The sequence below is a fragment of the Vipera ursinii genome, assembly GCF_947247035.1.
Source record: "Vipera ursinii genome assembly, chromosome: Z".
Classification (NCBI taxonomy): domain Eukaryota; kingdom Metazoa; phylum Chordata; class Lepidosauria; order Squamata; family Viperidae; genus Vipera; species Vipera ursinii.
Genome location: NC_139517.1, coordinates 117,100,152 through 117,118,660, shown reverse-complemented (window position 1 = coordinate 117,118,660; position 18,509 = coordinate 117,100,152). Strand labels below are relative to the sequence as shown.

The 18,509-nt window shown below is 39.2% G+C and overlaps 1 protein-coding gene across 1 annotated transcript in view; it reads right to left on the bottom strand.

Moving 5' to 3' along the window:
* Positions 1-18,509, bottom strand: part of ADARB2 (adenosine deaminase RNA specific B2 (inactive)) — a gene marked incomplete at both ends in the record, with an annotated part of 478,028 nt that overhangs the window by 75,162 nt on the left and 384,357 nt on the right. Inside the window, one exon of the mRNA XM_083378222.1 lies at positions 9,056-9,170. Within this exon, the coding sequence (XP_083234348.1) occupies positions 9,056-9,170 (115 nt within the window). The remainder of the gene's footprint in view (positions 1-9,055; positions 9,171-18,509) is intronic.

The window sequence follows — 18,509 nt, the reverse complement described above, 5'->3', positions numbered from 1 at the left end:
GCCGGGCATGCGGCAAGACCGGCCACATCCAGGCCATCTGCAGGAACCGTGCTCGCGACAACCGCCTTAACGAAGTCGATGTGTGGCCTGAGGGTAAGGTAACCCCTAAGTCCAGTGGCAAGGAGACCCCTAAACCCCGGGTTAAAATCCCAAAGCTAGGGGAGGTGGCGCGAGTCAATGGGTGGAGGCTGGGAAAAGGTCACAATTTTCCAGTTGGAAAATTAAAAATCACAGTCCTTCTGCAAGGGGTCCCTTGCAGAATGGAAATAGACTCAGGGGCTTCAGTGTCAATAATTTCCACTGAAACCCTTGAGAGAATTGAACAAATAAGCGGAAAGAGAATTCCACTTAGTCCAACAAATATTCAATTAACGGACTTTCAAAAAAGTCCAATAAAAGTAAAAGGAAAGACCAGCCTTAGCGTAAAATTTAAGGGATTTAAGGGTTTTTTAGAATTAATTGTGACAGAGGGGAATAGGACCAGCTTAATCGGACTTAACTGGTTCCCTGCCCTGGGAATTTGGATCGGGGGAATAAATTCAGTGATTAAAAATAAGACCCTCGAATCAGTTTGCAATGAATTTGCAGACGTATTCGATGGATCTCTGGGCAAGTACAAAGGGCCCCCCATTAACTTTAACCTAGACCCCTCAGTAAAACCAATCAGGCTTAAGGCCCGAAGGGTACCTTTTGCCTTAAAGGGAAAAATCGAGGCCGAGCTCGACCGGCTTGTAGGCCAGGGCGTATTAGAACCTGTTGAGGGTGGTTTGTGGGAAACGCCGATTGTCACACCCCTCAAACCTAACGGGGATGTGAGAATCTGCGCTGACTACAAGGCCACCCTGAACATTGGAATGAAAAAGCATGCTTACCCGGTCCCGACGGTGAAGCAGGTCCTCGCCATGATCCAGGACGGCGCCATGTTTGCCAAGCTAGACTTGGCGCATGCGTACTTACAGTTGACTGTTTCTAAAGAGGCTGCAGAGGCACAGACGATTGTTACCCACAAGGGGGCGTTCCGAGTCCACAGACTGCAATTTGGAATTGCAGCAGCTCCAGGCATCTTCCAAGAAGTGATGGAGAGGACCTTAAAGGGCATACCTGGAGTATGCCCTTACTTTGATGATGTCCTAATAGCAGGAAAGGATGAGGAAATGTTAGTAGAGCGGCTGGAACAGGTACTGGGTAGATTTAGGAAGGCTGGATTGAAACTTAAAAAGGAAAAATGTAGCATAGGGGTTAAATCCACTGATTTTTTGGGGTTCAGGATTGACAAAAGTGGAATCCACCCTACCCCTGACAAAATTAAAGCAATTAAATGGGCCCCAGAACCAAGGAACAAGGCGGAACTACAGGCCTTCCTTGGCTTGGTAAACTTTTACCACACGTTTGTGCCACACAAGGCTGCCATTGCAGAACCCCTCCACAGACTCTTAGATAAGAAGACCCCTTGGCAATGGCAGAACAAACACAAAGTGAGTTTCCAAACTTTAAAGGACATCCTTTCCAGTAAATCAACTGTAACCCACTTTATAGAAAACAAGCCAATTTACCTGGCGTGCGATGCTTCGCCCTATGGCGTAGGGGCTGTGATCAGCCACTTAGACAACCAAGGAATACAAAGACCCATTGCATATTATTCCCGAACACTAACCAAGGCAGAGCGCAATTATGCTCAAATAGACAGGGAGGCATTAGCTATAGTGGCAGGAGTTAAAAAGTTCCACGACTACCTTTATGGTAGGAACTTTACCATACTGACTGACCACAAACCCCTGCTGGGACTGTTTACCACAGATAAACAGACTCCCCAAATTATGTCGCCCAGAATGCTGAGGTGGTCCATTTTCCTCTCAGCATACTCATTTTCCCTCCAATACAGACCAGGCAAGGACATGGGACATGCTGACGCTCTTAGCAGATTGCCCCTAAGCATAACAGAGGAGGACCCTGCACCTGTGGGACAAATAATGTCCCTACAGGACATTCCTGATTTGCCCCTAACTGCTAAAGACATAGCCGAGGCAACTAATAAGGACCTCACCTTAAAGAGAGTAATGGTCTGGGTCATGAGTGGTTGGCCTAACGCCAAACCGGACGAAAAATACAGTCCCTATTTCAGAAGGAAAGATGAACTGTCAGTTCATTTGGGATGCTTACTCTGGGGAACTCGTGTAGTTATTCCAGGAATCCACAAATCAGCTATTCTACTAGAATTACATGAGGGACATCCTGGAATAGTACGGATGAAGGCGTTGGCTAGGAGTCACTTGTGGTGGCCAGGACTGGACAACGACATTGAGGAATGTGTTGCCAATTGCCATCTGTGCCAACGTTCCAGGCCTGAACAACAACACATCCGTACGCATAAGTGGGAACTAGCTAGGAATCCTTGGTCCAGGATTCATATTGACTTTGCTGGAGCTTTCCAAGGGTTAACGTTCCTAGTAGTGGTTGACAGCTACTCTAGATGGCTAGAGGTAGTACCAGTCAGTTCAGTAACTTCAGGTAGAACAATACAGGCATTAAGGGGCCTCTTTGCCACTCATGGGTTGCCGGATTTAATTGTGTCTGATAATGGGCCACAATTCACATCTATTGAATTTCAGGATTTCCTCAAGGCCAACTCGATTAAGCACAAGACTTCAGCACCCTTCCACCCATCCACCAACGGCTTGGCTGAACGAAATGTGAGGACCACGAAGGACACTTTAAAAAGAATCATTCAAGGTGACTGGCATCAGAGACTGGCCGAGTTCTTGTTGGCCCAACACACGACCCCTTGTTCTGCTACAGGGAAAAGTCCAGCTGAAATGAGGTGGGGCAGGAGACTAACCACCAAATTGGACAGATTACACCCTGACAGACTTCAACCAAACATTGAATTGGACATTCCTAACAGAACATTTAAAGTGGGGGATTTGATCTGGGCCAGAAACTATGCCCAAGGGGACAAATGGATTCCTGGGGTGGTGACTGAAATCTTAGGTCCCCTGTCGTACACTATTGAGGGGGAAGGGAATAGGATCTGTAAAAGACACATAGACCAGCTGAGGAAAAGATCTAGTGGATGTGTGCCAGTAGAGGGGGACCAAAGCATACTAGGGGGAAACAGTACATCCAGGTTCAGCGATAACAACAGGCCAGAGAGTGGCGTAGAGGATAGGCAAAATGACCCATCCCCCGGTACCCAACAACAACAATTCAGTCAAATTGAATGGGAAATACCCCTGCGAAGTAGGCCAGTGACCACTGATTTCCAAACACAAACTAATACACAAGACAGCAACAGGGAAACATCTGAGTCCAGTAACCCAGAGCCCAGGTCCAGCAGTGACAAGCAGCCAAGCAGTCAATCAGGAAGAGGGGTCCCTAGCAGCCAAAGTAACAGATACCCTTCTAGAATACATAGGCCACCAAAATACTTAAAGGATTTTGTAAAGAAATAACATCAACTGGGGGGTAAGGGGTGTTGTGTATGTAAATAGTTATTAACAAGGCACTTAATAGATTGCAAACAGATTGCAGCATAGTAAGGTTTAGAGCGGGAAATTAAGGTGCAATCATTGGACGCCATAACCTAGGAGCGGGAAAAGAGACTCCATTGATTGGTTACAGTTCTAACGCTTTCTCTATAAAAGGGTTGCAACATTTGACAGTTGACAGTTGACTTGTGTATTCAATAAACTCGTTCATTGTTAACCCACTCTGAGTCCTCGTCTATTAGAACCAAACATGCTGAGTTACAATGAATCTCAGATGCACTTGCCCTGAATGTACAGCTACTGTTTTTGATTTTTAGTTATATAAGTTTAAGTTATATAAGTTTAGTTATATAAGTTTAAAAGCAAAGAGGGTCCAATCAGCAAGGACTTAGCTACTGTGCCCCTCCACCCACTTCTCCTTAACTCACAGTTTTGTAGCTTTTCCCAGCAGCCTCTGGAAGTTTAAAAGCAAAGAGGGTCCAATCAGCAAGGACTTAGCTACTGTGCCCCTCCACCCACTTCTCCTTAACTCACAGTTTTGTAGCTTTTCCCAGCAGCCTCTGGCAGTTTAAAAGCAAAGAGGGTCCAATCAGCAAGGACTTAGATACTGTGCCCCTCCACCCACTTCTCCTTAACTCACAGTTTTGTAGCTTTCCCCAGCAGCCTCTGGCAGTTTAAAAGCAAAGAGGGTCCAGTCAGCAAGGACTTAGCTACTGTGCCCCTCCACCCACTTCTCCTTAACTCACAGAAGAGAAGTTTTTCCGTGAACTTGAGGGGGTGTGGTTTTGTGTGATGCCTGCCTCCCACAGATGGGGCTTAGTTTGTTTGTGCAGACCGGTTGCTGGCCCGATACCAGTCCATGGACCGGTGGTTGGGGACCCTTGGATTAGAGAATTCAGTCAGACCAAGATTCAATGCAGAAGGATAGCTAACTGTTTAACAGATTCAAGAGAATTTCCAGATATGAGCTGCTTTCAGATACGAGCCTTTCACACTGAAGCCTACAGCTTTGTTGCATGAAGCACTGAGTGTCTCCTCAGTTCCTGCAGGAATAAACCAATGAATGAATGAACAACTCTCTGCTGAGACACATTAAGCTGTTTTGGCTGTAAACTCACTAGGATGAACCAAAGTATTAATTCATAAGGTGCTCTCTCCTATAACTGAGCACTTTAGCACATCTTCACTTCCAGTTGCTGACAGTACTGTTTTTCCTATAAACTGAGTGATCTTTACAGGTGAAATTTGATCAAAAAGCCAAATAGGGGACATCCCTTCTAGTGAGGATTGATTCTGCTTTTTTTCTGTGCTTATATGTTATATCAGCAGATTGTTGACCTGTCATTTTCTCCAGAAGTGCCTTCTTCAGCAAGGACCTCAGTGTTTGCCTATATGTATCTTGGAGGCTCTCACTATTCTATGATTTCTTACCCTGGAATAGGTATTTAGAACTGGCTTCTCCTAAACCAAGAGTTGGTTCAAGATAACCAGCTAGTTTTCACTGCATTCTTGAGTTGAGTTCTCCAATCTGACAAGGAATGTTATGTTGAGGAGTAGGTACTTTCGTTTAGTCTGGTTCACCTCTGTCTAGTGATCTAGCTGGAGCCGCTAGCAGTTTAACATATCGTATAGCCTAAATCTACAGCATAATGCCAGTTTGTTCCAGATAATTTAGCAAGCTCCTCTGAATATGCATTGGATACCTCCTGCTTTCTCTGAAAAATTGTCTGTCAAACTCTAAACATATGCATATGAGGTTACAGTCTACATTTAATACACTATTTCAAGCCTTTATACTCTGGAGTTGAAATCAAACTTTATGTAGGAAAGGGGGGGGGGGAACCCAGCTGGAATCAGATCCTGCTCCTACATTTCATCTATGCAATTCTAGGGCATAATGAAAAATGCCATTTTTAAACTGTTGAAAAGCCATAATAAAAGATAGGAAATTAGACTCATAGTTCTATCATGGATATCTGCAGGATATGGTTAAAAAAATCAAGATGGCCTGCTTGAAGGAGAGACTATGAAAGGGAAAGAGCAGGCAGAGCAGTACAAGAGGGAAAGATGAAGAGATGAAGAAGATTTTATTTTACTCTCAAGCTTGATGGACTTTGTTTAAAACTTAAAGTGAAAGTGCGTCACAATTGTAAGTAAAAGATGGCGGCTAAACCTCCCCCTAGAACTTTTCGGAGTGCTGGAAATTCTCCGGTGCAACAACAATCATTGCTGCAGGCGTTGCATTCTCCTGATGTATTGACATCGAAGGATCTTGAAAAACATACCCAGTTAATTTTGGAGTCAATGGGTGTTAAATGGAGGAGAAATTGGAGAAATTGGAGCAGAGAATGGAAGAAAGGATGGAACAGAAACTTAGAGAAATGAAGGTAGACATTTTGTCCTCAGTGCAAAAAGTTGCTAAATGTGTGGAGGTGCTGGATGATCAAGTGCAAGACTTGATTCAAAAGAATGCTTTATTAGAAGCAAAAGTATTGGAAATTGAAGATTTAAAAGACAAAATTGACAGTGAACAGAGCTTGGCCCAATTTTACCAGATGCAGTTTGCTGTGAGAATTAGAGGCCTAAAAGAGGATATTAAGGAAGATTTAAAGCAGCTGGTTTCTGAGGCTTTTGAGGGAGTATTGAACCATCCAGCATCTGAATTAAAACAAGGTATGGACAAAGTGTTCCGTGTGAATTCGTGGATTGCTAAACAGAGAAAGTTGCCTAGAGATGTGGTGGTTTATTTTGTAAAAAGGGAAATTAGAGATGAAGTTATACAAGCTGCCTACGATACCAAAGTTGTGATTGCTGGTCAACAAGTTTTGGTTTTAAAAGAAATTCCTCCAAAGATTTTAAAGAGAAGGAAGGATTTTATATTTCTTGTGCAAGAGCTCAAGCAAAGAGATATAAGGTTCAGATGGGAGATCCCAGTTGGGTTGAGCTTCATGTATGATGGCAAAAGATACTGTTTGAGTAATGTGAAGCAAGCGCATGATTTTTATAATAATGTCTTGGAAGTAACCCCATCAACACTTCTGGAAGCTGCAGAGGGATCTGGAGAAGGAGAACATCAAGAGGATGAAGATGCACAGATAGACGAGAAGGGTACAGGAGGAGTTCAAGCTGCAACTCTTTTGGATGATCTTAGAGAACAGAGGGTGACGTGTGCTGCCTTAAAACGCTCAAAAAAGAAAAAAAAATAAGACCAGTAGAAATCTATGGAACTTCCACAAAATATTTACAGTTAAGTGGTAGTTGTGTTTTTTAAAAAAAAAAAAGTTTTGGGATGCTATGTATGGTAATAGATTTTTTTTTTTAATTTGGAATTAATGGACAACTTACTACAGAGGAAGAGGAAGAAAGTTTTGTGGGTTAATGTGGGTTAATTTGTGTAAGAACTATTTATTAATGTGCAAATGAGAATATGTTAAGGTAATAGTGAATTGTGGAAGAACATAGATGGGAATGATGCTAGTTTTCTTTTATTTTAGTTTTTTATATATATTTAGTATTATTAAGGATTGGTTTACTATATACAAGCTAGAGAGTGATGGATTTTAGAGTTTATAATTGTTAGTATATGATTGTTTATGATTGCCTTTTAGATATATACCTTGTATTTTGCTCTGGGAAGTCGGGGGGGGGGAGGGGGGAGGAGGGGAAGTGGAGGGGGGGAGGTAGGGGAGGGAGGAGGGGGAGGGGGAGGGGGGGAGATAGGGGGGAGGTAGGGAGGGGAGGAGGGAGGGGGAAGGGGTTTTTTTTAAAGGAAAATTGTATTTTATAAAACTTTTCAATAAAAAAAAAAATCAAGATGGCAATCATGATGATGTGATCAAAATGTGACAATTTTTAATGTTTGCTGCACACAAAAACAGGCGGAACCTCATTCCCCATAGATGTGTACACTTTTTAATACTTTACAGACACCCCAAAGTGGTATGCTGTAGCACAATCCCAATGATAGTCTTTGTCAGCCAAAGAATATATTTCTGTCTGCAGCTAGAATAGATGTTAAGGTAATATCCTTACTGATGTAGTACCAGTATTCAATAAAGCATATGTATGAGAAAGATAATTATTTCTACCAGCACCTTTCTGTACCTGAATTAACTGCTATGAGATGATATTTCCCTAGCAGAAAATATAAATGAAATAATTATAGGAATAACAGTTTGGTAAAGAGTTAGATAAAAAAATGCCTATGGATGTCTGAATGTGAATACAGGTAGTCCTCAACTTATGAGCACAACTGAGCTCAAAATTTCTATTGCTAAGCATCTGGCTTCCTCATAGACTTTGATCATCAGAAGTTTGCAAAAGGGGATTACATCACCCCAGGACATTGCAACTGTCATGAGTCAGTTGCCAAGAATTTGAATTTAGATCACATGACCATGGGGATGCTCTAATAGCTGTAAGTGTGAAAAATGGTTATAAGTCATTTTTTCAGTGGCATTGTAACTTCAAATAATCATTAAATGAACTGTTGTAAGTCAAGGAATACTTTTACACACATAAACTAAGAATCAAAGGATTTGAAAAGAAGATGGTGTGGATTTATTCTCTATTATCCCAGACTGGAATTAATAAATTGAAATTATAAGGGTGATGATTTAGGCAGATGGCAGGCAGAAGCTATTTTATAAACTGTCAGTTAAACACCTCTATGTTGCAACTTTACAAATAATTCTGTTTTTTTGCAGATGGCGTCCTGACTAATTTATGCGCTGAGGAAAATTGTTTGGGGTTATTTTTTAAAAAAATTAAATAGGTATAAAACATATTAGCATGCAGGAAATGCCTCTTGGAATAATTAGAACAGCCACAGCTTTTGCAGGATCTGTATGGCTGTTTTGAAGATCATCCCCACAGTCTCCACATGTGTACGTATGTTCAGCTCCTTTGCTTTACTAGCAGTTCCTTGGGTGGAGTTAAAAACACATGAACACATAAACTGAAACAGCTTTTGAAAAAGATGCATAAGTGCTGCACAGGACATGGCTGCTTTAATGACCGGAAAAGGAAGACATTTGCATCCCATCATTCCTCTGAAATGGGACTTTATCTTCACCATAACATTATAAAACGGGGGGAAGTGCTTATATGCTTTATTTATATGCTTATTTAAAGCACATTATCTCACTTTCCTGCTGTATTATGAGAAGCTCAAAGCAGCTTGGGAGAGTTCAACTTAAAAGCTTCATAGCTTACTGGAGATTCAGACTGATGAACTTAATATTGTAACTACAGCAATGACTGCACTGAATTTCAGAATAGTGTTACCATCTCTCTCACACTTTTAATTACTAAGTGCAGATAGAATGATATTATTTATATTCAATTATCTAGGGCAGGGGTGTCAAACTGCTGGCCCGCGGGCTGGACGCGTCACGAGGAAACCGTGCCCACCCCATTTCTGGCAATGGGGAAAAAGCTCCGATACGTCGTGTGACATCACATGACGTCGTGAGTTTGGCATGTCTGATCTAGGGTAATCAATGGATGGGCTTTTCTTAAAATAAATAAAACTATAGGCTAAGCAAAAAGCAAGAAAATTGGATGCTTACCTCTAGTCATTACAATTCCTGCAAGGGATCTGTGACATGCATGAAGGGCAGCAAAGTTATCCGTCACCTCCTGAAATTTCTCTGTAATTATTTGGTACACAGAATCAGCAAATTCCTGGAAAGATATAAGCAGAAGCCGTTCTATTAACTTGGCATGACCAAAGCAGTGGACTGCATCTTCAAGTTTTCTTCTTTACTCATAACAGCTTGTGCCACTAATTACAAAGAATAATAAACCGTGCAGCTCCTCTCTTTGCATTCACCTGGCCTGCAAATAGAAAATACCGTCAAACTGAGGATTGTCCTGAAATAGAACAGCCAGCCACTGCAACATGGCTGGTAAGCTGCACTGCACGATTAACCGTCTTTCCTTAATCCTACTGACATTTTTCAGATTGTGATTGCCTATCAAACCATTGTCAGCCAATTCATTTTCTTTCATTTCACTTGCATTCTGGCCATAATTTGTTGTAACTTAGTGTTGGTTTGAGTTTGTTTTCACTCCTTTAGATGTTACACACTGCATACACAAGCTATTTCCTCAGTACAGAATACAGCTAACTAAACAGTCATTGACCGAGGTAGGCGGCTATAGAAATAGAACTAACAAACAAATAAAATAATATTTATCTAGCCATGGTTGTTGCCTGTTTTTCAACAGACCTGTCATTTATTTCATGGACCTATAAAGATACAACAAAAAAAGGCTGATCCTGAATTAAGGCTAAAATAAAGTAAAAATAGTCCTCGACTTACAACCACAATTGAGCCCAACATTTCTGTTGCTACGTGAGACATTTGTTAAATGAATTGTGCCCCGTTTTATGACCTTTCTTGCCACAATTATTAAATGAATCAGTATAGATGTTAAGTCATTAAGTGAATCTGGCTTTCCCATTGACTTTGCTTGTCAGAAGGAGATCACATGACTTTGAGACATTGCAACCATCATAAATATGAGTCAGTTGTCAGTTGTCAGTTTCAGTACCATTGTAATTTTGAACAGTTACTAAATAAATGGTTGTAAGTGGAGGACTACCTGTAAAATAGCGAATGAAACCAACAGCATCTTTAATATGGCTAAAGGAGAGTCCTTGACGATCATCTAATCCCTGAGATTCTTGCATTTAAAAATGATTACAAAACAGGGAAGCAGATGTTTGACGCTCACAGTAGTTAAAAACAACACATAGTTTTTTTGACAATATATATAAGCTAATAATTTTATAGTAGCATATGATTTTTAAGCTGAAAAACATTTGCTCATTTTTTAGGGCAAAGTCTTGCCACCAACCCAATTCCTATTTCTCTAAGGAGAAATTCATTACTCAATTCAATGTACTAAACACTATATAGCGTGGTTGTAGCTTCTGAATGCAGCTACTTAATCCAAGAACTGGTGACTGAGATCGTTTTGTGTTTCTGTTTTGATAAATTTATGTTCTGACTGCTTACCACATGTCTATTATGGGTCTAACCTACTAGAATTGATTGATGTCTTCCTAGACCACACACTTAAATACCATAGTTATTTCTGGACTGTGTAGAGGGGGGAAGACACATATGCCATGGCTTTGATCTGCCATGTAGCTGAGCAGATGCCATCTCTAACTTTTTAGCATCCCACTGACTTCACTGCTTCTCCTAAGTTCCATAGATGTAAGATCTGGCTAATACTTGCCAGCAATTTGTCGAAGCAAGAGCCTGAGCAGAAAAAGAACAGAAGCCTATTTAAATGAAGACCTGCAAGTAAACACTCCATGCGTTGAAAGCACCTCGCCTTCTGCTCTAAGAAAAAGTAGCAAAATCAGAACACGCTTCCACTGAGTGCTTTGTCTCAAAAGATTTGTTCACATCCTGCATGCCATATGGTTTTAGAGCAGCTATAATAATAAGTGTTCATTAATTATTAAGCTTTGCTGTAAATAAATACAGAAAAGCTGTCTTGCTGTCACAGTATGAGGAACAAGCCGTGCCTGCACAGATGTAATGCATTCTTTTTCCTGTTGACATCTCCCCGATTCTCCCTCCTTCTCCCCATGTCTTTTTAAAGTGAATGTAATCATCACCCATCTCAGAGCAGTAAGATATGATCTCTCCTTCCAGTGCATAGACAACAGAACGCAAACTTATTTGCCGTCAATTCTCCATGACTATAGCTGTCCATTGTGGTTCTTAAACATGTCTCATTTGCAACACCTTTCAACTGCTTGAAATGTTTTGTTTTATAGACTTCAATAATCTATGAAAGAAGCCTATGGAAAAAGGGAAAGGAATCAACATACATATGTATACTGGAAAAGGGACATGAGAATGCAATTAGGATACAATAATTGGGAAAAATCAGGCTCCAAAACCTCCGTATTTATTCCACCTTCTCCTAAACACATTATGTTGATCAGTCAGGTCAAACAACCCTTTGCTTTTATGGTGAGGCTATGTAACACTGAATAGGTTTGCAACAAGACATGAATCAGCCATGATTTAATAATGAGCATGTTTTACTTAAGAGGCTGAAGAAGATGGAAGTTTTGTCCTGTCTGATTTTTAGTATGCTATCAAGATAAACTGGAGAGGCAACAGAGAGAAACTGTTCAGTCTATAGGGATCTGAATCTATATAGCTTGTCAATCTGAATTATGATTCTAAGTGTAGGATGTGTTGGGTTTGAAGAATAAGGTAGGTGTATTGATCCATCCATAGCCAATAATTCTTGTAACTGTGTTTACAGAGATTATTTCAGTTATGGTGCTAGAGATGGGAAGAGAGAATGTTCTGAGGAACTTCAATAGCCACAGAGAAATTGCTATTACAGGATACCTTCAAAGCCTAACAATTGTCATGTACTGATGATTAATCCATGTGGGAGGTTTTGTAATGGTCAATAACTACGACCTTCTTATCCACTCTCTTGTAATACAGTAGTCAATCTGCTATTTACCAAGAGATAATCTTGTAGTAGCTGTTCTCGCCCACTCAGTGGTAGACCTATTGTAAGTCTGCCTCCAGAAGTTGATGGTATGAACTTAATGTCTAATTTCCAGTCTTGTCTAGAGAAAGCAGTTTTCACTTCCATGAGACATTCATTGGTTTCATTCAGATTTTATTGCTCCAGGAAACTTGACTGCCACTAAATTCAAAGGTAAATATACTGACAAGTGATCAAGCATTTTGTTACTACTTATTTGGGCAGCTGTTCAATTTTGGGTGAGTTTGAATTACAGGGTTTGGACTTTAAAGATTTCTATGGAGAATTTGTCTAAGAATACTAACAGTACTATCTGCTAACTGAAATACTTAAGACACACACAGATAGATGGATGTAATCAACGGTGGCACTTTGGAGATCCATCAATACAAAATAGATGGAGAGACACTTTCAGCCTTATATTAGGCTGTTCTGGGCCTCATTTGTGGACATGATCCACACAAACAATCTGCAATTCATTAATTACTTCTGCTGTTTATTAATTGTTGCTGATTTTTAAAAATTCCTACTGTTCAATGTCAAGGGATGTAACATGTTTAATTATTTCATTTTAATTCTATCATTATAACCTTGTGAAGTGCCTTGAAGGATAAGGAGAGAAAAATCTAGATTTACAGGGAAATTCTTTCTTAACATCAAATATGATGGACAGTCAGACCCAAAGAAAATTAACCACTAAGGGAAATTATGATGGGTTCCTGCATAGAAAAAGGTGAGAATGATTCAACCCTATAAATCAATTAAAATATTATAACTTTAATTTCTTTCTAATCTCACAGTCTGATCTATTATTTTTCCTATAGTGTCCTACTTATAAGCATCACATTTACAAAGAATTCATTAACTCATAGGGACATGTAGCTTCTGGAAGAATTGTTAAAACATTAGAAAGAACAAATACATTTTAATACTGGAGTTGGATATTCCAGGAAACCCACTTTTCTTCACTGAATTTGGCAGCAAATTCCAAAGCACATGAACACAGACATCAAATCATGGCCAAACAGCCACTTGGCTTGAGAGAAAGATGATAAGAGTTAGGCTGAGAAAAGATTGAGAATTTTTAAAGATCAGTAAATTCCTTGCATGACAATCAGAAGAAATAACCTTTGTTTGTTAAAGAAAAGCAGAACACAATCTAAGAAGAAAACAAATTGATTTTTTTAGAAAATTGAAACACCACCTCTTAATGCCCTCCTTTTGTTTTTCCCAGAGAGTTTTTTTTATAAAGTCTATCATCATTTAAATCCTTTTTTCTGTCTTGCCAAAAGAAAAGGCCAAAAATATTTTCTTGCTTTAGCAAAATCTTTCTGATATTCTTAGATTTTGAAAGCATAGAGCAAGGCCAAGATATGGCTTTTGAGCCAGAAAATTAAACACAAATCTGTCTTTATAGGAAGAATTTATGTTATCTTATAGATCACTGGTCTCCAACCTTTCCAGTTTTGCAGACCAGTGGATGATGGTGCTGCATGAATGGCAAACAAGTGTATGCATGCACAGCTCCATTTGTGCAAGGGTTGTGCAAGCGTTGCCGCTGTGCATGTACTCACCCACTGCTTCTGCAATCCAGTTCTGAACAGGTCATGGCCAGGCAGTGGGTTAGGACCTGTGGGGTGGGGACCTCTGTTGTAGGTGGCCAGAGCTAGCATTTGGGGAAGTCCATTGGCTTATTGTTCACCCAACTATAAATTTATTTTGTTTGTTTGTATCCTGCCTGTTCACAAATAACCCAAGATGGCAAACATATCCAACATAGCTTCCTCCTCCTATTTTCCCCACAACAACAACGACTCTGTCAGATGGGTTGGGTTGACAGTAAGTGACTGGACCAAAGTCATCCACTTGGTGGGTCTAGAACTCACAATCTCCTGGTTTCTAGGCCAGCACTTTAACTACTAGGCCAAATAGAGTCTCTTTATTTATCAGATTGGTAATCCATTTAACTTACTATCATTTGCATCAACACTCCAGTATTTCAAATAAAAGATTTTTCATGGTTCAAAATCAGAGGTCCCCAACCTTTTAGGCACCAGGGACCATTCCATGGAGAAAGGTTTTTCCATGGGTCAGAGAGTGCACGGTTTTGTGTGCTGCCTGCATCCCATGGATGGGGCTTTGCTTGTTTGCGCAGACCGGTTGCTGGCATGCCATGGCCTGGTACCGGTCCACAAACTAGGGTTTGGGGACCCCTGTTCTAAATGACTGAGACTGAACCAAGCATTTTCTTGTGCTCTAGTACAAAGCAATGACATTCTACAAGGAAAATCCTTATACCGTAGACTCCATTGAATCTGATGATAACCTTGATGCCTAGAGTGGAAATTGGCACAAAAAGAGAAATAAACTCCATATAGAAGCTGGGATAGGTCCAATCCTTGGACATTTAATTTCTTTCTCTCATGATGTGCTTGTAAGACTGAACATTGCCAATTCCCTTAATACCACATTGTTGTGCTAAATGAAGCATAAGCCATGATACTCTTCAAAAAAGGCACTTGTTTAATTATACTGTTAAACTTACACTCTAGAATAGGAAAAGGGGAAGTACTGGGAGTTTAACCTTGTGATAAAATAGCAAGAAAAGGGGAACACCAGAGAACAGATTTTGTCTTTTTTGCTAACTTCTTACTATGGGTAACCATTTTTTTTAAATACAGAATGAATCAAGGGGAAATATTATTATTTTTCCCATGCAATTATATAGTCCATTAAAAAAAAACATCCTTAGAGTTTTATTTTTAAAGGGTTTGGTTTTCTTTGCTTTCAAAAAACTGTTGCGTTTATTTATATAAGATTGATGCAAGAAAAAATTGCTTAGCTTAAAAAAAATCTACATATTATTTATATTATCTTAATTAAGATCTATATTATAACAAGGAATTCTATGTACAATAAGGGAGCACGCTTAACATGTTGGGAAAGATTCAATGGCGCTCAAAACAAATTTTTGCATAGAAATCACATCCATGTGGCTAGATCTGGAATTAATGGGTCTTTGTTCTGACTCAGGAGACCTCTCTTTACATTCTTATTTCTGAGTGCCATCTCAATGTGCCTCCGACTATATACACGGAGAACAAATAATTAAATTATGGATCTCAAAGCTGGATCATAAGCAAAAAATAACGTTTATTCACATCTTACTGTTTATTTCAAATGGCATAAATAAATGAAATATGCTCTATTTGCAGTGGCAGTCTTTGGGGAAAAACTGACATTCAACGGGAATTTTGAATGGATATTAAAATCAATAGATTATTAGGGGGAAAAGTCTTTAGTAAACATTTTCTGTTGAAATCCTGTCTTTGGGCTTATTGGACTCAAATATTAAAAAGGTTAGATTTGCATACAGGCGGATAAAATATTCTCCTAAACAAGTACCATCAAAGATTGCTGTTGCTTTTTTTTGCCACTCCAGCTCTTTCTGTTGACATTTGGAGGCAAATGTAGAGCATAGCAAATGGAAAATTTGAGGAATATCTCCCCATTGGCAATAAGGGATTTATGCTGGCTTAAATACACAACCTCACCCTCATCTCCAATCATTTTACATCAAATAGGAAAAAGAAACACTGGTTCTTTTATTTCAAAAATCAATATAAACCTAGGATTTCTTGTATTTCCAGCTTTTTAAATTTAGCTTTTATTGTTTGGTGTGATCCTTATGCAGACTTTTCTTGGCTTGGAAAGGTTGTTGGAAAAGAGTTGTTCTTCTTTCTCCTGACATTTTAGCACAATTTAGCACCTTGAAGCTCTCAAGGGGGTCCCTGTCCCTCACTCAATATTATAAATGATTGCATGACCAAGGTTCATAGCAAAATGTGCCTAACTATTAACGAACTAAAGGTGACTACTTTGGAAAGGCAGATGAGTTATGGAGGAACAAGATTTTTTTTGTCTTCAATTAAGAGGTGTGATAATGTTACTCACTTTTTAATTAGTAGTGAAGATACCTACTTGACAAGAAACTAATCTGCCCATTGATTTACATAACTTCAAGAGAAGTTGGTAACTTACTTCCAGAACCCTTTGATCTGTCATTTGTCCTGGGGTTCTTTGGAAACTATCAAAACACTTTTGTACTCATGCTTCTGATGTAAATTATTTCTGGGTTGGAGAGGGGAAGGTCCTGTTCACTGCTGGAGTGATTGTAATTCTCCTTGATATTAGCTTCATAAAACATTTTGCAATCCATAAAAGTTATTTGACAACAATCAATCACTGCCCATCAACATACCAATCAACCAATAGGAAGGCACCACATAAATACGACTCATAGGATAGCCCAAAGTATATATTCCAGTAGAGAGAGGTTCCAGCACAAGTCTGAAAGCTCAGCAGAGTAAAACTCTGGTCCCGATGACCGATCCAGAGTGGATCTTGTATAAAAGTTATTTGTTTGGCTTCTCTCAGATTTATTGAAAACTAGACAACCCGTAATTCCTTGGCTCATCATTTCAGATATATTTCCTTACCAGATCCTCAATGCCTTCAACAATGGGAGAACTTCTAATCTCTTTGGAAAGTTCTAAAAAATTCAGCGAGATATTCAAAGAAGTCTGCTTTGAAAGTAGTCCATGTTGGACTGCATAGCACAGTCAAACACGAAGAGCTGATCACAGAAAATGTTTTATGATATTTTGTATTATGTCATAAAAGGGTCCATAATTTTTACATCATAAAAGTTTTATAAAATTTGTCAATTCCTTGGGAATCATGGGTCCTGGATTTTGAACACATTCTGTAAGTTAGCCCATTTGAAGAAAGAAGAAAGCACATAATGGTGTAACAGAGTTGGAAAGGATCTTAGGGATCTTCTAGTCAAATGGCTCCTCAATCTGTTCTTAAAAACCTCCAGTGATGGAGCACCCACAATTTATGGAAGCAGTTCATTCCACTGATCTCACTATCAGAACATTCTCAATAGTTCTAGCTTGGATGTCTTTTTGATACGATATTTTCTGTTACTTTTGATTTGTTGATATAGAAATAGCTGGTTCATACTACTATAGAAATTCGATGTTAATGCCTTATTCTACTGTAACAGAGGGAGTTGGAAGCCACCGGCACCCCCCCTTTTCACACTTCTCTTTTTTCCCTTCCCCTACCTTTTTTCCTTTCTATTAGCTTTTGTATTTTCGTATTTTATGTTATAAGTGAATAAAAATCTTTAAAAAAAGAAGTCAGTTGGAGCCCATGAACTTACAGTGTTGAAGACATTTGACAAGGGGATTTTCAAGCTATACAGGTCAACTTCAGTTGAATGCTTAAGGAAGAAATAGAGAGAGAAGAACCTTATCTGATGCCAATCCAGATAAAGACTTGAGTTCATACCTGGATATGTTCCTGCTTCATTTTCCTAAGGTTGAGCAAGAGAAATTTCATTTTGGTGAACATTACATAATTGTGATAAGAAAAAAAAAGGCTGAATATAGGCAATTGTGTTCTCTCCATAATTCATTCTTCCTGAGATGGAGAAAGGGCACTTAAAACATCCAATGAAAGAGCTTATTTTGTGAATAGTATTTAATAGCTATTTTTCTCATGGCCATCGCTTGTGTTATATTCATCACAATTTATTGCTAACACTTGGGTTTTTTTTGGAAGAAAGACAATTGTGACCATATCACCACTGTCATCATCACATTTTCAACACTGTTTTTTTTAGTGAGTTTCCTCAGGTAACTTTATCCAAAGATGCCCTCCCTCTCCTCCTCCTTCATTTCAAGAGGACTGGAAAGGAAGCAAGCATGTAAAATCAGTGGGACCCAAAATGTATTCCTGTATGAGTTTTAGTGTACAGTTTAAATCAGAGCCTAGTAATGTTGTGTACCAGTGAGCAAAGAAGGTCCTTGCAGACTTCAGGGACAAGTAGGATGAAAATCAGACAATAAGCAGTAAAAGACAGTGTGTTCTTTAAGATATTCAGTAACAATGGATTGTAAAGATATAAAAAGATGATGGCCCTCCTATGAAAAAAACCCTACTGTCCATCCCAATTAATGCTATTTATATTAAGTGATCATTTTGTAAGCATTATAATGTTGTTTACCTTATTTGTATAAATGTGAATGGAGATTCTCAGTTACCCAGATCATGGTTGGTCCAAACATGCTTTTTCAAAAGACAACTGGATTGTCTTTGTTTTTCCTTAAAGTTGTTTTGCTTCTCATCCAAGAAGCTTCTTCAGTTTCACTTTTCATCCAAGAAACTTCTTCAGAACTGAAAAAGCTTCTTGGATGAGGAGCAAAATATCTTCAAGGAAAAACAAAGAAAGCCCAGTTGCCTTTTGAAAAAGCATCTTTGGACTTATTTGTGTAATGACATCATTAAACTGCAGGTGAGTACTCTCAAATGTAATTGTCATTTCTTAATAGATGTGTGTTTCTCGAATTAGTCCATTAAATTGAAGATTTACTGTAAATTATGCACATAAGGAACATACTTTTTTCCCCTGATCTT